Genomic DNA, 19861 nt, shown 5'->3' with positions numbered 1-19861 from the left:
TACTGAATGTTAAATGTGTTTTGTCAGCTGTGAACTGAACTATACAACATTTCTGCTGGTTTCAACTTTTTTGTTTTACCAAATTTATAATAAAAACAGTATCTATGGGTTGAATATGGCTCATAACGCCACCTAGCGTTTCAAACAGTCTTTTATTTTGCAGGGCTAATGCTAACTTAAGAGTCAACCATTTGGGACGTTTAAATCATGGTATTTGAAAGAGTTAACACCCTCAATTCAAATGTGAGTGGCCACCTGGGGCGTGAATGGAAATCTGGAAGGCTGCAATTATTTTCTAATTTAATATGGAAACTAAATCCCTTAACCACCACATCTCCATTAAGAGACGTCCCCCATCCTCCCCTGCTCCTCCGTGCCCTCTTCCCTTGGCCGTCTCACGCACACGCCATTTGAACCGACCTTCTGGTTAGAGGACGACCGCTCTTACCCCTGAGCCACAGCCCTATGTGCATTGTCACGTCTTATGTGTGATAGGTAGACGTGTCTTAGCCCCGCCTCCCAGCAGCGCCTTCTAAAAGGCCTTATTTTGAATTTCCAGGCACTTCAGCCGAAACTTAGTGGTGAAGTTAAAAGTTACAAGAGTCTCGTCGTAATGGGACACTGGCAAAGCCTCTATTCTCTCAAGACATCACACTCAAAGTAAATCCAGCAGCGATAAAACTTTCAATGTTGATAATTATTACATCTCACTGCATGTTTATTGCTCATGTGTCCGTCCCTCAGTCCCTCTGCGGCGGGATCGTAAAAACCTTTCATGAGTAACAGCTCACGGTGGAACTACAGTAAAAGAGGAAGAGGTTGGTGAACGGGATGATGTCATGCGCGGGCTCCATGGAAATAATCGGACGAGGGAGAGTTCCATTTTTGCTTTGGAGCCAGAGAAACAAACGCCGTCTTTTATCCGATGTAGAACAATCCTGGGAAACAGAGGAATTTACTACAGCTCCTGCGATGAAAGGGCTGGAAGGAAAACACATTTAAAAAATGAAACGAGGGATCATTCATTGAGCAATTATCACTTTGACGCCAGGTTTGCGGGGTTCACTGTACGTGCCATTTTCTGCCCATTTTTTATTATTATTCCTCCTCTTTTCTGGTTTACGTACTGTACAGGCTGTAATCTCTCTCTCTACGCTCTCAGCTCCGAGTTACAATCTCTAGACAAAGGAAGTCTTTGGCTCGCCCCCCTGTCGCTTTCCTTCTCCCTGTGTGCTGCGACATACACAAATGGTGCTGATAATAATCAAAACCCGGGGGGGTGGTTGCTAAGTATGGCGAGCTGTCATGTGGTTACACGGAAATAAAATATAAACTGATAAAATCTCATTAACTCGGCAGCTTGTACCTGAAGTTTCCGAATTGTTGTTCCGACTCCTTCATGTGAATTCTTCCAGTTGCAAAATCAGTATTACGTTTTATTTCCAATATGAATGCATGGAGATGAGAAAAGCTATTTCCCTGGGGCAATTATAAGATTATAGTTAGAGGCTTAATAAGAGCAGCAGAAGCCTGATACCTGCTGGAAACTGAGATGATGATGATTCATTATGTGATGTTCACTTTATAGAACTTCAGTTTCCTTTTTTTTATAGAAAAAGAGAACTTCTAAAAAGTAACCTGGACATTTAAGGCCATTTCAAATTATTTTTGTGTCATGTAACTACTCAAGTCTGGTGTCCACTCTCTCGGGGGAGTTACCCACAGCTGAGTGTAGTTATATCTTTGCATTTCACCCATTCAGTTTAAAATACTCCGAACAATGAGAAAACACAAAACTCTCTTTTCACCACATTGCTTCCCTTTTTGCTTTCTTTGTTTCATGTGTGCTGGTTTCCTCCCTGGCACCGGTTTCAGATTCAAGGGAAATAATCTGCAAATATATGAATATATCTTTTATCATTGACCGGGAGGCCCTGTGTAATATCAACTCCAGATTTCTTACTTTGATCAAATTCCCAATTTTGTTTGTGCTTCACTTTACATCTTGAGGGAGATTCTTCTTCTCCTACACACGGCTGCTCAGTCGTTGTAGCTGCCTCCCCATTCATCACTCTTAATCCCTGTGGTGAGCTCATTTGTTGTATGTGTGTGTGTGTGTGTGTGTGTGTGTGTGTGTGTGTATGAATGCAGCCCATGTAATGATCCACTAATTATGAGAATCCACAGCAGCCAACGGGAGGTGCTACCACCTGTGCATTCGTGTGTGCACAGGTACACTGTGACGTATGTGCATGCTGTGTGTGTGTGTGTGTGTATGTGTGTGTGTGTGTGTGTGTGAGAGAGAGAGAGCTCATGTCTGCGTCTTCAATAACTTCGGTCTGTTTATTACATTTGGCGTACTCATTGCATTTGTCTATTAAATTTCACTTAGGCAGGGATCATTAGGAGGATGGAGAACATTCTTCCATATGTGTGTCAAGATGCAGGAGGATGATTCTATTTAAAAAGTACAGATTCATATGTTAAAATACTTTACAACGTTTATATTGAGTGAAACGCTGCTTCTTAATAATAACAATTGACCACAGGAGTACTTGTATTTGAAAGGGGTGGTTTATTATTTTGTGGAATAAAATGTCATCTGCCTCCACGGTGCGTTTAGGCACATTATGGTCTGTTGAGCCTTGGCAGAGGTATGAGCCCTCTGAATGCCATTCTAGTTATATACTGAGTTATAGTGAATATGTTGTAACCTGATGATTTTTACCTTGCTGTAACACTAATTGATTTTTCTGCCCTTCCAGCCGAGCGATCAAGACCAACCAGGACCTTCTCCCTGAGACGCCGTGGACCAACGTCCTGTATGATGACTTCTGGGGCACCCTGCTCACACACAGCGGCAGCCACAAGTCCTTCCGCCCGCTCTGCACCCTCTCCTTCCGCCTCAACTACACCCTGCATGGCCTGCGTCCCTGGGGCTACCACCTGCTGAACGTGGTGCTGCATGGCCTGGTCACGGCCCTCTTCACGGCCCTCAGCCGCCCGCTCCTGGGCGGGGGACTGTGGAGCCTGCTGGCCGGTCTCCTTTTCGCTTCTCATCCGGTTCACACCGAGGCAGTGTCCGGTGTGGTGGGCAGGGCGGACGTCGGCGCCGCTTTGTTTTTCCTGCTGTCCCTTCTCTGTTACGCCAGACACTGTGGACTTCGCAGGGAACCACAAGGGGCCCACGAGACCAGGAGATCCAGTGGCGGCCCCTCAGCTGCCTGGTGCTGGGTCTGGATGCTGGGGAGCCTGTGGTGTGCAGCAGCCAGCATGCTGTGGAAGGAGCAGGGGGTGACAGTGCTGGCCGTGTCGGCTGTGTACGACCTCTTTGTGTTCCAGAGGCTCCGACTTCGCCAGGCTCTTCTCCTCCTGTTAGGAAAGGTAAATGGATGCATGCTGCCAGGGCTGCTGCGTTTGTTCACCGTCGCTCGGCTTGGCATCTCCACAACTCCTGTTTCCTCTTCCTTACCTCGGAGGCAGACCCCAGCCAGCTGTTAATACTTCCTCACTGGCAGATTAAGCGTTTTTGTTCGCAAAGAACATAATTCTGTTTGTGTGGAAACAGTTTGGCTTTTGTCAGGTGTGTAATTAGAAAAGCTGCTCGCCTGTGCAAACCACATGGCCTGTGCATGAAAAGCATTTGTCATGTGCAAACAGGAAGAAACTGAATGCAAAGGAGGGAAGTTTCCTTTAATGCAAGGAAATCTCGGGAAGAAATTAGTATCTGGGCCTCGTTTTGTTCATTCCGGGCAGGAAAAGCTATTTTCGGGGGTGACTTGTTTTCCCTATTTCGAGGTGACGTAGAGGTACGAGCAGAAAAACAATAACACACCCGACTCTGGGGGAAGCTTTAGTGCACTCCTCGAGCTAGCTGTCCAAGTGTACACAAACACACACACACACACACAAAAACACACAATATGCCTTCTCTGCAGGAGATCTCCGCAGGACTCCATTTTCTCCTCCAGACTGCAGTTTTTCGAGGAGGACAACCTTGGTGCGGCGACTCGTCTGATTGTGGGAATCAGTGTTTGAGTGGAAAGCCTCTTCGTGCAGACTCTCCACATTTGATTAGAGAAACAGCTCCTAAGCCAACATGATGGCCCCTCGTAAAATCAATAACCAGCGTAATAAAAAGTCCCCTTGGGTTTACGGAGCAAGGACAGTCTGGCTCTGAGTGTGTGTGTGTTTGTGTGTGTGTGTGTGTGTGTGTGTGTGTGTGTGTGTGTGTGTGTGTGTGTGTGTGTGTGTGTGTGTGTGTGTGTGTGTGTGTGTGTGTGTGTGTGTGTGTGTGTGTGTGTGTGTGTGTGTGCAAGGGGATCTTTTTATAGAGGTCTGTGCTTGTGAATAACACCTATAAATACCTTTTGTTTGTTGCAAGGTTTTGTGATGTAATTGTGAATAGTACATTACCGTTGTCCTACGGAAGATTCTCTTGTAACTTCCGCCTGTTTCAAACATGTGTGCGCGTTATTTACGATCTGCCTGCATCTAAATCCTTCTACCTACGGTCGTTCAAGGCTTCACCGCACCCGAGGGGGGGGGGGGGAAGGAAGCTTCTCCAGGAGTCGTTTTCTGGCAGAACGATAATCTGCAGCCCGGCGGTGAGGGGCGAGCGGCGAGCAGCCAGGAGAGATCAGACAGTGCAGAGGGAAAGGAGTCGTGGTGTGTTTGCTTCTCCGTGCCGGGGGAATGACTCACACGTGTGCTTTCACAACCGCCAGACCTCAGCACAGGCAACACAACACCTGTCTTTCAAATTGTAATCGAGTAAATCATGTTAGAGTATCTCGGCAGCGGGAAAAACAGATGTTACTCATTTATAAAATAAATATAAACCAGAGAGAAGATCAACAGTATGATGCAATAAGACGACATCACAAGCTACCTCTGTGTTTTCTCTCGAAATAATAATTCAAAACACAGTGGAAACGGAAAGTTATTATTACTGTGGCATGAGGACAACTATATATTTGTTGAATTTCCAAACGCTCCTGAGACACAATCTTGACATAAAGTTAAATAGTGAATAGATTGGATGTGGTCTGATATAAACAAACTTCACATTAAAAGACAGCACAATGGCTTTCCCATTACACCATCTGCCTCTTTACACAGCCCTGTGTGTTCCAGTCTGTTGCATTACACTGGGAAAGGTTTCATCAGCCCTGTGTGCTCGTCAGAAAATCCCATTCTCCCGTGTGTTTATTATGCAGCAGAGCGGGGGATATCATCGAGCAGCCTCCACCCCTGTGCCCAGGCACAATAACCCTGGCCAGGATCTCTGTGCCAGCCTGTCAAAGTCCCGCTGCCAATCCTCCCAGCGCCCCCCCCCGCTACCACTAACATCTGGCTCGTTTATCACCCTGGCAATGCCCTCCCGTATTGCCCCAGTCACGGTTATCTTGGTGGGGAGCTCGTTACGTGCCGGGGGCCAGGCGCGAGGGCAATTGTTTTCCCGATTACGAGCCAGACGTCTCGGGACGCATGGGAACACATATTGAGTGAGAACAAGCGAGAGAGAGAGGGAAACTTTGCCCTCACTTCCTTTCCTTTATCTGTTCTCCGTCTCCCTCACCCACTGAGCCCTAAAAGCACTTTGGGAATGGACCACTTGGCGTCTCCTGTATCAGACTCTGCCACCGAGGCACCATCAGTCGCTGATGGATTGGATAGCAGGTGGAGCGAGTGCAAACATTTGCGGCGGGGAACCAACACAAGAGTGCGATATTTTACTAATCAGTTTTTTTTTCCATTTCTTTCAAAATGAAAAATCCTCCTCATCACATTATCTGGCCTCTGCCGCGAACAATAAGGAAATGCAAATCAGCTCCTGTGTAACAGAGGGACAGATGCGCTCAGACCCAATTTCTCATCCTATTAACTCCCTAACCAGGCCGAGATGAGATTCCGAATGGGACGACGAAGGACAGGGGCAGATTTAGAGAGTGATAGATGAGGGACAAAGGAAGGTGCGCCGTTACCTCTGCAGTCTATTGAGAAAGCGAAATGAGACGTATGTGCCACGATCATAAGAACGTAATGTCTTTGTTCTTTCTACTTTTAGTTTGTCAGTCACAGAAACAAACAGGCTCCAGGGTTCAGACAGAGCCCAGAGACATACAGTAGTTTTCTTTTGTTGGTTTTAAGGATAAATCAGATCAGGATTTGTGTAAATTAAATGTAGTTCCCCAAAGAAAAACAAGGACTTTTTCTCTTTCTTCCTATTCCTCCAAATTTCTACACCTTCAGATTTCCATCACCTGCAGCCAAATGACGGATGACCGCTTTTTACCACAGGTACTCAACTAATGGAGGGATCTGACAGTGTCCTCTCCGGTTTGCACTTTTAAGCGTTATGGGCCCTCGTCCTCGTTTGTCTCAATGAGCGCTGCAGACGCAGTGTGACCGGCTGATGGCTCGATGAATGTTGTGCCAATTATCCTGGAGAAGAAGCACTCGGCTGTGAAATGATGGCCTCCGTTACTGGTTCTGATGGATGGTCTTTAGACAGGAGTTCATTCCTTTCGTACCTCAGGAAAAACATGTTTTTATTCCTATCTGAAACCACTTACTGTGCCAAGTCAGAGTCAGTCAAAAGGGGTTTGCTTGAGTTTATCATTACTGTGGTCAACGCTCCCAAAAAGCCTGGAAGAGTCTGTTCTACTCAATTTGTGCATCCGTCAACTGTCATGAGAAAATCAGCAGAGAGTTCAAAGCAGATGCCATGAAGCAGCAGCAACTTCTGACAACTATCCAATCTCAAAAGATGCCAAGGTCAATATTCAAGAGTCTTCATCGTCAAATGTGCAATTCAGCACGTGTTGCACTATGCCATGAAATTCGTTCTATGCTACTTCTTCGTTTACAAAAAACACGCAATTAAACTAAAAATGTGTTTGAATTAAAGTCTCAATAGTTCCGAGAAACCTCAGAGACAGACTGAAATCGAATTGCTCACCATCCAGTCGTTGAAAAGGTATAAATGCATCTATCCAAAGTTCGTACAAATTTTTAAAGGTCTGTGTCCCATTTGTCAACATGGAGGAGTTTGGGTTTATGACCTGTGCAGCAGTCAGCCACCAGGGGGCGGTCCCATTTCTTTCTTGGGAGCTGTCATGATGTCCATCTTCATATAAAGTCATCGGAGGGGGAAGAATGCAGTAATTGGGTCACTAGATCAAAGTCAGCCCTCACACGGCCAGACACGCCGCTGTCTGGTGGCCGTTGCGGTAAAGTCGGGGGGGAATGCTGAGCACATTAGTGAGCTGGAAAAAAAAGAACTGGACGCATGCCCCGTCGTACCTTTCATCCCAGTTTAATGCATCAAGTATGAGCACTGCTGGATGAGTGCTGCACAAACACACCGTGTCCAAATCGCTGAAAGACGTTTCCATGCACATGTCAGTGAGAAAGAACGGCCCCACAGTCGGCTCCCAGCGCAACTTTAACTCAGAGAGTAGCTGGCAGCTGTGGTTAGTTCGTTAGATTCATGAGAAGAAATCGAATCAATTATCATTAAGGTGAATTGAAGGATTACAAGAGGTAGTAGTCAACAAAAATCCCGAGTATGATCAGCCTTGTAGAGTTGAGGAGAGTTATGAGCCACTCAAATTGGACACGACTTTTACAGGAAAAGGCCGGAAGACCGTTCCCCTGCTGTCTTGCGTCAGTCCTCAGCGGCTTTAAACAGTGCACACATGAAGTCAGCCGTCTCCCGCTGGTTCCTCAGACATGTTTTAAACACACTGCGAGCTTCAGCATCAACAGTCAGACCACACACTTCTGGGTTTAATAAAGTGAAAGAGAGTCATAACGAACAGCACCGGTAAAAAGATGAAGCCCCGAGAGCTCAACGCTGCGTGTTTATATGTGGAAAGAGGGAGAGAGGGACGGAGGGAGTGAGAGAATGGGTTGATTCAATAAAGAAAGTGGATAATAAACTGAGAGACGACTCTTTAAAAAAAGAGTCGTTGAGGGAAAGCCACAGAAATCGACGATGAATTTCCAAATGAGAATCCAGAGTGGAGGAGATACATATGTGGAAGAGTGTTAGGTTTAAAGGCTTGGAGCGGACGGGACGTAACGGCCAGCAGCTGGCTGGGAATCGTGCCACCGTGTGCTCCGTGGATACATACAGATCCCGGGAAAGGTCAATCAATCGTAGCTGGAACTGAACCGATTCAATTCTTTAAAAACTAAATACGCCCCTTGGAGGTGAAAGTCTTGAAGCATCGACGACCGAGTGCAGTTGCCCTCGATTCCAATGTTCTTAGATGACTGAGAATCTCCACGGACGGAGCTGGAACTAGTTCTCAGCGATTTAAACCAGACAGCACCGGAGCTGAAAATAGAGAAATCTGGCCTGTCTCTCTCTCTCCCCAATTTGATTCTTTCAGGGGTGTATTTTTACTTTTGTAACAAGCCAAACCTTAGAATATGACATTACAAATTTCCAGAAGTTTGAAGAAGAAGAAAAATATTTGATTCCAGTGTGAGGGCCCAGAAACTAACCGAACCGGGCAGTCTTTCTGTTTCTGGTGTCCGAACCCGACCTGCCCAATGTTTTTCCTTGATCACAGGCATGTGCAGTGTAGAAATATCAAGTAGGTACTCTACAACCGACTTGACCGAGCCCAAATATTATTTTAAAAGGGTTTTCTCGGAACCCAACCCGGGTCCCAGCAGGTTCTGTCGGGTACCAACACCCTAGTTGATACACATTTTCAAGTGCATGTACTTTTTGGAAATGTCACAATGGCTTCAGGCAGTCAAGTGAGGTAATGAAACAAGTGACAGACAAAGCACATCGTGATCTCCATAAGTAAGAAAAGTTTTTTCTCACAAAGCTAAAAAACTAAATTATTAAAAAGTTATGTTGGCTTGAAAACCACTGTTTACTGTTGACTGTGAAATCATAACATAGCTTAAAAAAAAGCTTAATCAGACTCATCTGCAGTGTGTGTGTGTGTGTGTGCGTGTGTGTGTGTGTGTGTGTGTGTGTGTGTGTGTGTGTGTGTGTGTGGGTGGGGGGGTGATTGATCAGGAACTCAATTAAAGAGCGATTTGGAACTAGACAAGGCAGCGAGGGGCAGAGTGAAGCTCATTCACATAAATACCGCAAATTACTCTCTTGCTGGAATTGGCTTATCTTCTGAAACCAAGCAGAATTGGATTTCTCAGACAGTTTCCTCGGCTGACAGGCAATATGGGCTCATCCATCAATAAGCGCCCCCCCGTTTTTGTGTTAGAGAGACTCTCTTATCCTTTGTGCACCACCTTTCAGCCTCCAAATCAATATCCTGTTTTCTTCCTTGCTCTGTGCCAAACTCAAAGAGGGCTCTGGCTTTCTACAGCAAGCCGTGCCTGTTATTCCCACCTCATCTAAGTTGCTCAAGAAACAAGCTTTTCCGTGTCAGCGCTGGAGAAATCAATCACTGCACTGGAGCCAGGGGTCAGGCGAGTCAACGCAAACCCTCTCATTCTAATCCCAACATGGGTTATGGGGGACGGATAACTGGTGTTATGGTTCTTGGAAGTGCACACATGACCTTACTCTGAAAGAGAGAGTATTTCAGTCAAATTTTGACTAATGAGACAAATAAAAGCTCTTTCTTTCTGCACAAAAAAGATTGCATCTGCCTTTTTGGGCCATTCGTATAAAGCAGATTATACACAATTTGAATTAGAATGATATTAGGGTAACCTCTATGGAGCGATAACATCTAAAAGTAGGGCTATACAAGATCCACAGTCTGAGTTATAGCGGCTCCGGTGGTGATTATCAGTTATATCAAAGCCATTTATTACTCGACCGCTATTATATAAACTTGTTCTGTGCTGTGTAATGATACATGGAACTTTAAACAGCACTTAGAGGATGCAAACATGCAGACGCAGCTCGGACCCAGGACCGGTTCACACAGAGTTCATGTGCTCGGACAGAATAAATGGCCCCAGAACATGGGAAGTGAGCAGCATCGCTGATCATCACTCATGTTATGTTGTATTTAATCCACAAGTTAAATAAGCTTAAAGATACACAACATAGCGGCGCCCCGATGGTGAAGCCAAAGCATCTCGATGGCACCTCCTCCTTGTTAATGGATGGGACATGGACTAAACTAAGAAGTAAAAGTTCATGTTGTTACCCTGATTTACGTCCAAGTTTGGTTTTTGTGATATTTTGGGTTCATTCCTGGATAGTAAGAGGAAGTGGAGATGCATTGTCCATGTTTACACAGAGGAACATGAATAACAAGCCTGTACTTTGGTCAATACTGCTCTAGGCCGTCTCCAACAATAAGCCTTTGCCCATGTGACATCAGTTTTTAATGTTTAAGTTTCAGCAGTAATGGATTTCAGAGTGTATCAATGTCTAAATGTGGTATTGAAGAAATGGGACAGACAGGAAAGCAAAGAAACAACGTCATGGCTCTCCCTGCTGAGACCAGCCATGAAATCTAACAAAGCTTCATCCAAAGTTCCAAAGGACAAAGATGTCATCACGTCCCAGCAACTATAACTGGCAGAAATACATCCCAAAGTGAAGCAAATGAAAGGAATTATACTTTACGCCCTGGAGAGCTGGTTGGAATCTAAGATATATTCCTGCAGATTACATTTTTATTTTATTGAGTAACCCACCAAACGCTCTCTCCATGTCACTCCAAGTATGTATCAATAGGAGTTTAACATAATTTTGAGCTTAGGGCTCTTTTTAAAAGAGGCCATTCAGTCCCGGCGTGTGACACCGGGGTGAAAGGTGTTGCGTGCCAGAGGACCTCATAGCGATCATGCTCGGGTATTAATGCTCTTATGAGATGTAAACAGCATCTACATACCAACACAATACCTAAGCTGATTACCAGTCACACTCGCTGCAACTCTGACAGGCAACGAGGAAGGACTTAGGAAGGGAAAAGCTCTCATGCTTCATATTTACTTCAAAGTTGACCCCAACTAGATCGAAACTGAAGGGAGGGAGGATTACTAATACACCAGAAATGATAGAAATAATCCTCACTTCACACTTAAATGGAAATACGTTGATTTATTTGTTATTATAGTTTTCCCCTTTGTTATCCTTAATAAAACGCTCCTGACGTCTTGGCAAAACGAAATCCAAAACAATCTTTTTCATCGCTTTCAATGTGACATTATCCATTAGGATTATTATTTCTTGATGTAAACAGTGACATGTATTAGAGCGCACGGCTGTCCGAAATCCCAGTGCGTCTCTTTCACCAGTTTCAATTTGTCAGATTTAACTTGCTCCAAGTCGACAGCGCCTCGTTGTTTCTGGCTCTGTGCTTTTTTAATTTGCCAGTGTCACAGAGAAGTGCATAATTGTACATGAGTGCGGTTTCAGCTCCAGACAGCTATCGAAAACATTCCAGAGATTACTTCTTGAAATGATAAATTGGGAAGTTTTTTCTTTTTTCTTTCCTTCAAATGGTGGATTTATAAATCAGACCCAAATTCTCGTTCTGATGATCACAACAGCAGAAATGCCTGTTTTAATATCTTGGGATCCACTCAGAATTAATATAAACTTAGAGAAGAGCTGCTGCTCAGATCCAGATTTTGAGAAACTTGACAGAAATCAAAAAACAGCTCTCTAACGGAAAACAACTTCAGGTGCTCTGAAGCTCAGACAAACTGCTGCCTCGGACGAAAATGTTGATTCAGGTGTTTTCCTTTAGCCTGACTTTTTCCTCTCTCGTCCCTTTCAGAGAAAGAACATCAGTGTTTTGCTGAGTCTCGGTCGGCTGGCTTCCTGGGGAGTGATCCTGCTGTCGGCCCGTCTCTACTGGATGGGCAACAAGCCTCCCAACTTCTCCAACTCCGACAACCCGGCCGCCGACTCGCCGCATCTCCTCACCCGCACGCTGACCTTCCTGCACCTGCCCGCCGTCAACGCCTGGCTCCTGCTCTGCCCCGACAAGCTCAGCTTCGATTGGTCCATGGACGCCGTGCCCTTGGTCCGATCCTTGGCCGACTGGAGGAACCTTCACACTGTCGCCTTTTACGTTGGTCTATTCCTCCTGGCTTGGTTTGGACTCTGCGGCCCCGCCTCCAAAGTGAATGCGGCCAATGGGAAGGCCCACGTCGCGAATGGGAAATTGATCACCAACGGGAACGGCTATCACGCTCCTGACACAAACCATAACACAGACCAGGGGCCACCGAACACCACCCTGAACGGGTTGGCCGCACTTCACCACTGTCCCCCGCGGACGTCCCTGCCCCCGACGGAAAACCTGGTGCTGTTTTCATTAAGCATCCTGTCATTGCCCTTCATCCCTGCCACCAACCTATTCTTCTACGTGGGTTTTGTAGTAGCAGAGAGGGTACTCTACATTCCCAGTATTGGCTTCTGTCTGCTGGTGGCTGCAGGTGCCAGGACAGTGTACGTGAGACTGAGGACTAGAGGCTGCAGGGCCGTCCTGTTGTGTCTCTGTGCGGGACTCGTGCTGCTGAATGGACTCAGAACTGTTCAGAGAAACAGGGACTGGAGCAACGAGGAGAATCTCTACAAGTCTGGGATCAGTGTCAATCCTGCTAAAGGTAAGAGGAGGACACCCGGCTGTCAGCGGGGCTGGGGGGGAGCAACGTTCTTGCTGGTTTCAAACAAGGCCCATTTATTTATTTAGCATTTTTGTCGACTTATCGAACTCTCAAAGAGCTTCACTGTACAAGCCACATTCATCCATGATCACACACGTTCTTTCAGCGCTACATCTCTGCGCTTCTTCTATCTCGCGCTGTCGGCAAAGCCATCAGGGGCCATTGGGGTTAAGTATCTTGCCCAAGGGCGTCTTTGGCATTTGGACTGGAGGAGATGGGGATCGACCCACTCTAACCCCCTGAGCCACAGCTGCCCCACAGTGACTGTGTTCACATATGCTTCCCTAACCTAGAAAGATACCCTGTGGAGTTTAAGAGCAATGGTTTCTATGCAGCAATGTCTTTATAAGTCGCGTATGGTTTTGTTTTAAGGATGTAAAACAGAGGAAGCATCCCCACTGAGTTTAAATCGCTTTAAAACGCCATAGGTTTATGATTTAAAAAACATCTGCTTTGCAAAAGATAGATACAATGCATTTTGTTAAAAAGTGTGGAAGTAACTTTTTGTTTAGAGGAAAACTCAACCATTTTTTTCATTTGAAAGTTTTGTTCTATTTTAGTTGGATAGAAAAAAGTTCTCTAAGGAGTTCAAACAATACCCAACCCTTGTGATTATGCATAGCCTCACACAAGGTGTCTTCGGAAACTCACTGTTGTCGATCTCGTTTCTGATCCTGAAAGATGTGACGATGTGGCAAAGTCGGTAAGAAAATAATAGATTTTACCATCTCTGCTTGGAGATCTGGCCAACTGACTTTGATAAGAGTAATTTACAGGAGACCTGTTGAGCTTTTCCACATTTTCCGTCTCATATATAATGTTACAACGTCAGGTGTCCATATTAAACGTGCACAAAGTTTCATATATTCAGGCAAAACTGATCCCTGTGAGACATAAGCTCAGACTCTCATTCCCCAGCGTACAAAAACAGTAAATAGTGCAGGTTTATTATTCAATATAACATTATACTAACAACGATAGCATTTGTATTTCCTGACTGCAGATGTTTTCAATCCAGTCTGCATTTTAGCCATAGACTGTAAATAATGATGGACGACATGACAGCTCCTTAAAGTAAAGCCAAAGAGTCTTGATCGCCACCTGGTGGCTGGCTGCAGTATGGGTTGTAATCCCATAGTTTATAACATAGAATATATATTGAAATTAAGCAGTGTAGCCGTGCACATGAGTAAATAATGATGACTTGTGATTTAAATAACAGGTTGCAGTTGTTTGTTTTACACCAATATTGTGTTTCTCCTCTGAAAGTCTAACTTTTGTCTGACTTCTCTCCTGCAGCCTGGGGAAACTTGGGAAACGTCCTGAAGAACCAGGGCAAGGTGGCGGAGGCCGAGGAGGCGTACAGGAACGCTCTGCACTACCGAGGGAACATGGCCGACATGCTGTACAACCTGTGAGTGTCTTAAGATGCCTCTTCACCTCCTTCTTGCTCGAAACCAAAAAGAGCTCTAATCCCTCCCGTCCATCAACTCAAGATCGCAGAGGCAAAAACAAGAAAGGGCGGGAATAAATAGAAGACGAGGAATCAAGTGGCAGGCGGAGAAAACTTGGATGAAGGCAAACTCAAAAATATAGATCTGAGGAGCAAGTGTGCGAGACGTGATGCAAGAGCGTGACAAGGGGAAAACAACTCCTGTGTGTGTCCCCGGTGGCTCTTTGTACCTTCTCCCGTTGATTTGATCAGTCGTGGTTTGCCGGGCCTGTGGGGGAACGGAGAGCCCGCTTTTAAAATCCTGCGTCGCGAGGTGTCAAACCCTCGCCACGGACCCGGACCCCCCCCCCCCGCCCGCTCTCACGCTGACATTGTTTTTTCTTTCCCCCACTCCTCCGCTCCCTCTCAAGTTACGGGTTGTCAGGAAGCTGGCAGAGCAACACAGGGCGCGGGGGAAACCAAGCTACGGTGTACCAAACTTCGCATTCTTCATAACAGAGGCTCTATTTGAACATGATGGATGGCTTGGTATGTTCGGGGTATGCGCTGGTATTCTCGGTTAAGGGATACTGTGTTTTTCTATTTCTTAGCTTTCACCCAAAATCCCCCCTCGTCCCTTTGATGTGCTGTCACGTCGGTCAACGCTTCCTTTGCTTTTACATTTTTTAATATGGAAAGACAAATCCCCCTGTTGTGTAGATTGTGGTGTTTCTCACATTTTTGTGTGTGTGTTTCTTTCTGTATCAGAGGTTTGCTGCTGCAGGAGAAGGAGCGCTCTGCCGAGGCGCTGCATTATTACAAACTGGCCATTGGGAGTCGACCGACACTGGCATGTGAGTCAACTCGCTTTGTGGTCGAGTCAGCGATTAGATGCTCACGCTACGTCTGCTGTCCTCGTTTGGATTAATCACATTTGAGCTGATGATCGTTTATTGGATCACCATCGGGCTTCACTCTCTATGCTAATGTACCATTGACACGTGGCCGTTTCAGAGGGCCACACTCAGGCCATTTCAGCTCGATGGGCCAATGATGAGACTCAATCTCACGCTCGAGCGCTCACATGTGTGATCAGCGCCCGTCATCTACTTTGCCAAGGACAGTCGTGCATGGGAGAGAGGACAGGTTGATAACTTATCTTTAATGCTCGCTTAGCTTAATATCTTTTTGCCTCATTTATTTTTATTCCTTATACTTTTCTCATGGTAATTTGATCTGCCTCTGACCTCTGTCGTGCCTCTTTTGGACTTTAAATATCTTCCACATCGCCCAAATCTTCTCAAATACTTGTTTTAACAAGGTTTTTTATGGATATACTGATATAAATCGATATATATATAAAACCTGAATAGCACTTAGTTTAGTGCATCCCCAAACCAAATTCAAACAAGCTGCTATCCATCCTCTAAACCAGTCAGATATGTTTTTATCTCAAAACATGAATTATTCACTGGAAATTGGTAAAAATATCAGAAAAACATTTGAGAAACTGAATAAAAAATAATCCTGGATCCACATCCTTGGGTCACTCCCAACCCTCCACCAAATTTCATGGAAATCGGTTTCGTAGTTTTTGCTAAGAAACCCTAACCCTTATTAAGAAACAAACGAGACAAAAACATAACCACCTTGGCAGATAGAAATGTGAGATGTGCATGAATCCAGTAAAAAATGACCTGTTCTAACAAACCTGTAACAGCGAGAGAAAGTTGTGGACTTGTCGTTCTAGATCTGTAAGAGACGGGAGGTTGTGACACTGCGTTTCCCCCCCCGCTTTCTCTCCCTTAGCGGCGTATTTGAACACGGGAATCATCCTGATGAACCAGGGCAACCTGGAAGAGGCCAAACGCACCTTCCTCACTTGTGCCGAAATCCCAGACGAGAACCTGAAGGACCCGCACGCCCACAAGAGCTCCGTCACCAGCTGCCTGTACAACCTGGGGAAGCTGCTGCACGAGCAGGGCCAGCAGGAGGTCAGTGTCTCTCGTGAGTTAGAAGGACCGGAGGAGGACTAGAATTTGCCTGTATTCTGCCGATTCAAAACCCAAAACTGCACTTGCTAATTTAACTTTCTTTTATTTTTGCTCCACTGCAGGAGGCTCTGTCTGTTTATAGGGAAGCGGTGCAGAAAATGCCCAAACAGTTTGCACCACACAGCCTTTTTAACATGATGGGTAAGTTACTGTTGGAGCCTGTTTCACCCTGAATCTTTATTTAAAACACACCAGCTGTAATAAGTGGGTAAAAAGTCCATTGCTTTGTTTGAATGTGGTCTGATGATGTAACACATCCATATGGCAAATATAATATTATTCACTTTTGCAAGATAAATAAACAGCTTACTCCTGGGTCAAGTTGGGCTTCAGTGTTGAATCTCACGTGTTTCCCTTTTGGATTTTGCTCTTCCATTAAATTAATTTAACAAAATGACATCAAACTTGTTGCCAAACAAAACCTTCCGACGACTCCAGCCACCTGTCGAGTCTCAGGCCTGTGGCTTGTGAATGCGTGGATTGACTTTGTGTCCTCTTGAAACTAATCCGTGTAATAAACCACGTCAGTCTACTTGTTATTGTAACACTAATTATATTATGAGAAGCTCGTCCTGATGGCAGAGCTGAGATTCAAGGGGGGAGGGGGGGGAGAGCAGGAAGTGTGTTCGGTCAGATGGAGACAGGGCAGGGGTTCTGTTAATCTGACGTCAGTGCCCCCTGATTGTTTTCATCAAGATCCATTAAGTATTCTCGGAGGAATCAACAAGAATTTTGAATATCGCCTCATAATGTTGAAAAAAAAGTGTGTAGAGGGGGGGGGGATGAAGGATTAGCACCAACAATGAAATCGGCTCTTTCCTCACCCGCAACACATCCTTCCACCAAGTTCCGTGGAAATCCAATAAGTACTTTTTACATAACCGCTAATTTACAGACAGACAAACAAATGCAGACAAATTCCTAATCTCCTTGGCGTAGGTCAGTGGAACACATTCCGCTGATAACAGTGATTCAATCAAGACTTGTGATTTAGCCAAAAACAATGACTATCAGGGAGGCATGATCTCCTTTGTGGAAGAATAGCTTTCTCATCAAGATCCATGAATTATTCTCTGGGAAATTGCGGAAAATGGTAAAGAGAACATCTGATTAAAAACAGTGTGAAAGAAAATGATTATTTTGTTATTTTTTTTGCATAATCCCATGGCCAAAGAAATGTAACCTCTGGTGTGTGACGTGTTTCAGGAGAGGCCTACATGAGGCTGAACAGGCTGGAGGAAGCAGGCCACTGGTACAGGGAGTCCCTCAGGGCCAAGCCTGACCACATCCCCGCCCACCTCACCTACGGCAAACTCCTGTCCATCATTGTAAGTCCGATAACACACACACACACAGACACACACACAGACACACACTGAGGAAGACGAAGCATTGTCTTCCTAACGACTGCAGCGGTTAACTACCTGGCTGAGTGTAATTAAATGGGACGTGAGGAGGCTGAGCGGTGTGATGAATAATACATATTCAGTGACTTATGGGACTCTGCAGAAAAGGCAAATCTCCTCCTATTGATTCCTCGGCAGAGCCTGGAGAAGTGTGATAATTCTTATGAGGCATGACCGTCTGACTGTGAAAAGGTGCACGACAAACACACACTCCTCCTTTCATCCGATGTCAAGAGGGAATCGTAATCCATTTAACGAATTGAAGTGTTTGACCTCTAGCATCCGTGGCCACAATACCTGCTTTCAGACATGCATTGAAATCAAGACATTTTCCTTGTCATGAAAAATGTAAAGTTTCAGGACATTTCCCTGTTGTGAACACGTCTGACCCCCAAAAGTCTCCTGCTGCCTTCTTCATATGTGGAAAAGTCCAAATGCTCTTACGTGGGTGACCTTGAATTGGGCCTGATCCAGGACTGATGCCAAAGAGCTTAAAGAAAAAACAGGTATCTGAGCTTCTGATGTCTGAAGGTCGCAGACACGGGGAGTTTGTCTGGTGTACATGTCTCTCTGTGATTGGACGACTTCCAGATAATTTGTCTGTCCCCCGCTGTTTTGTGTGTATCTGTATTTATAGCAGAGCGTTGGTGAACATCAAGGACGCCGAAGTTTGCTCCGGCTCTTCCAGAACCTTACACTCGCGCTGTTTTTTTTTATAACTGCAGACAAACTCTCTCTTCCTCTCCTCACACCACTTCTTCCGTCCCACAAAAAACACATACACATTCATGGGACAACAGATGTGTTCACAGCTGAGTCAAGTTTACACGCTGGAGCCGAGCTGTGTGCCCCCCCGCGACCTCTGCGGAGACGTTTGACCCCTTTCCTTCCGCGGCCTCGGGGACCGAGTCGAAGACACGACCCCCGTGCGGCGCCCTTTCGCTCTGACGCACACGCAGCTGCGGGCTTTAGGGCTTCGTTCTGATCATTTCCTCCCTTTGTTTGAAAGATTCGAAGATACAGACACACACGCACACCTAGAGCACAGGTTCAGATCCGAGTCACCCGGTGTGGCCGGACATCTGCTGCTGCTCCCTCAGGGCTCGGGGCTCCGGATCCTCGCCGGCCCCTGACTCTCTCACACACAGACACCCCCCCCCCCTCTGCTACTACAACAGGTTCTAGGGAACAGGAGATTGGACGGACCCCGGACAACGGGCCAGTGGACCGGCTTATAATGCAATTACTCTGCTTCCTTATTGAATCACTTCATCAGCTGGAGTTTTGGCCGTCCTGTCGGAGTCAATCCCCGATACTCGACGTGGGGAGGCCAGGTCAAACTGAAGACTGGGGCTGTGGTTCACCCCCGACGTGTTTTTCCCAGAATCTCTGAGCATTTTTCTTATGTACGACAGCTTTGACCCGCCCCTCTTTCTTTTGAAAGTGAATCCATGTCACATTACGGAGGCCCGAGTCCTCGTGCAGCAGCCGAGGGTTCGATTCCGACCTCTGATATTTGCTACATGTTTTCCTCAATCTCTCTTCCCATTGTAAAATCCCAAGTACAAACAATTAATTCCATCTTTTTCCTTTAGGGGCAGAAGACAGAAGCAGAGAAGTATTTTCTGAGAGCGATTCAACTGGACCCGACAAAAGGAACCTGCTACATGCACTATGGTGAGAACCATTTACTACCAGACACTGTAAAGCCTTCATGTCTACTGCAGATGGCAGAGCAAAGACAATATAAATTTGAAGTAAATATCCTACTTTTCTGCTAAAACATGTCACAACAGCCACACTAGTTTAACCATATGTTCCTGGTAATACTCGGGCAGAGACTGGCAGCCGGTGCAGGCTTCTTGAAGCCGGATTGATTGGTGAACGGTAGCTAGGTGTGTTTGATTGTGATGATTCACAGGTGAGGAGGGAGTGAAGGTGTAGGGGAGAGGGAGAGAGACACACACACAACCACACACCACTCATCACAAGGGAGAAATAACTAGAAACACTTGGGGGGTTGCATTCATCCAACAAGGTCCCACGGCCCCCAGACCATAAACACTTACATTGATATCAGGCCCCTGTACATGACAGATTTTTTTTAATCAAGATTCATGAGTTATTCTCTGAGAAGAACATGGAAATGCAAGAGTTTTGGATGAGAAGCCCTCTGGCATGTTTTGGTGGAAAAGTAGGAAATGAATTCAAATCGCTTTGCTCTGTCAACCACAGGAGACATTTGAAGAAAGAGGCATCTGTATTTTCCTCCCAATGTTAAAAAAAAGGAATTTGCCACCTGATCTCGATCCGCACCGAACATTTAAATTCATAAG

The 19861-nt window shown here is 45.7% G+C and overlaps 1 protein-coding gene across 1 annotated transcript in view; it reads left to right on the top strand.

The window, feature by feature from the left end:
- Window positions 1–19861, top strand: part of tmtc2a (transmembrane O-mannosyltransferase targeting cadherins 2a) — a 49279-nt gene that overhangs the window by 21048 nt on the left and 8370 nt on the right. The window contains exons 2-9 of the mRNA XM_053415353.1: window positions 2766–3384; window positions 11739–12573; window positions 13933–14047; window positions 14834–14919; window positions 15875–16059; window positions 16182–16260; window positions 17326–17447; window positions 19121–19202. Coding sequence (XP_053271328.1) covers window positions 2766–3384; window positions 11739–12573; window positions 13933–14047; window positions 14834–14919; window positions 15875–16059; window positions 16182–16260; window positions 17326–17447; window positions 19121–19202 — 2123 coding nt within the window. The remainder of the gene's footprint in view (window positions 1–2765; window positions 3385–11738; window positions 12574–13932; window positions 14048–14833; window positions 14920–15874; window positions 16060–16181; window positions 16261–17325; window positions 17448–19120; window positions 19203–19861) is intronic.

Source organism: Pleuronectes platessa, chromosome 22 (genome assembly GCF_947347685.1).
Source record: "Pleuronectes platessa chromosome 22, fPlePla1.1, whole genome shotgun sequence".
Classification (NCBI taxonomy): Eukaryota; Metazoa; Chordata; class Actinopteri; order Pleuronectiformes; family Pleuronectidae; genus Pleuronectes; species Pleuronectes platessa.
Note: the sequence above shows the minus strand (reverse complement) of the source record. Positions and strands in the feature narration are given on the sequence as shown.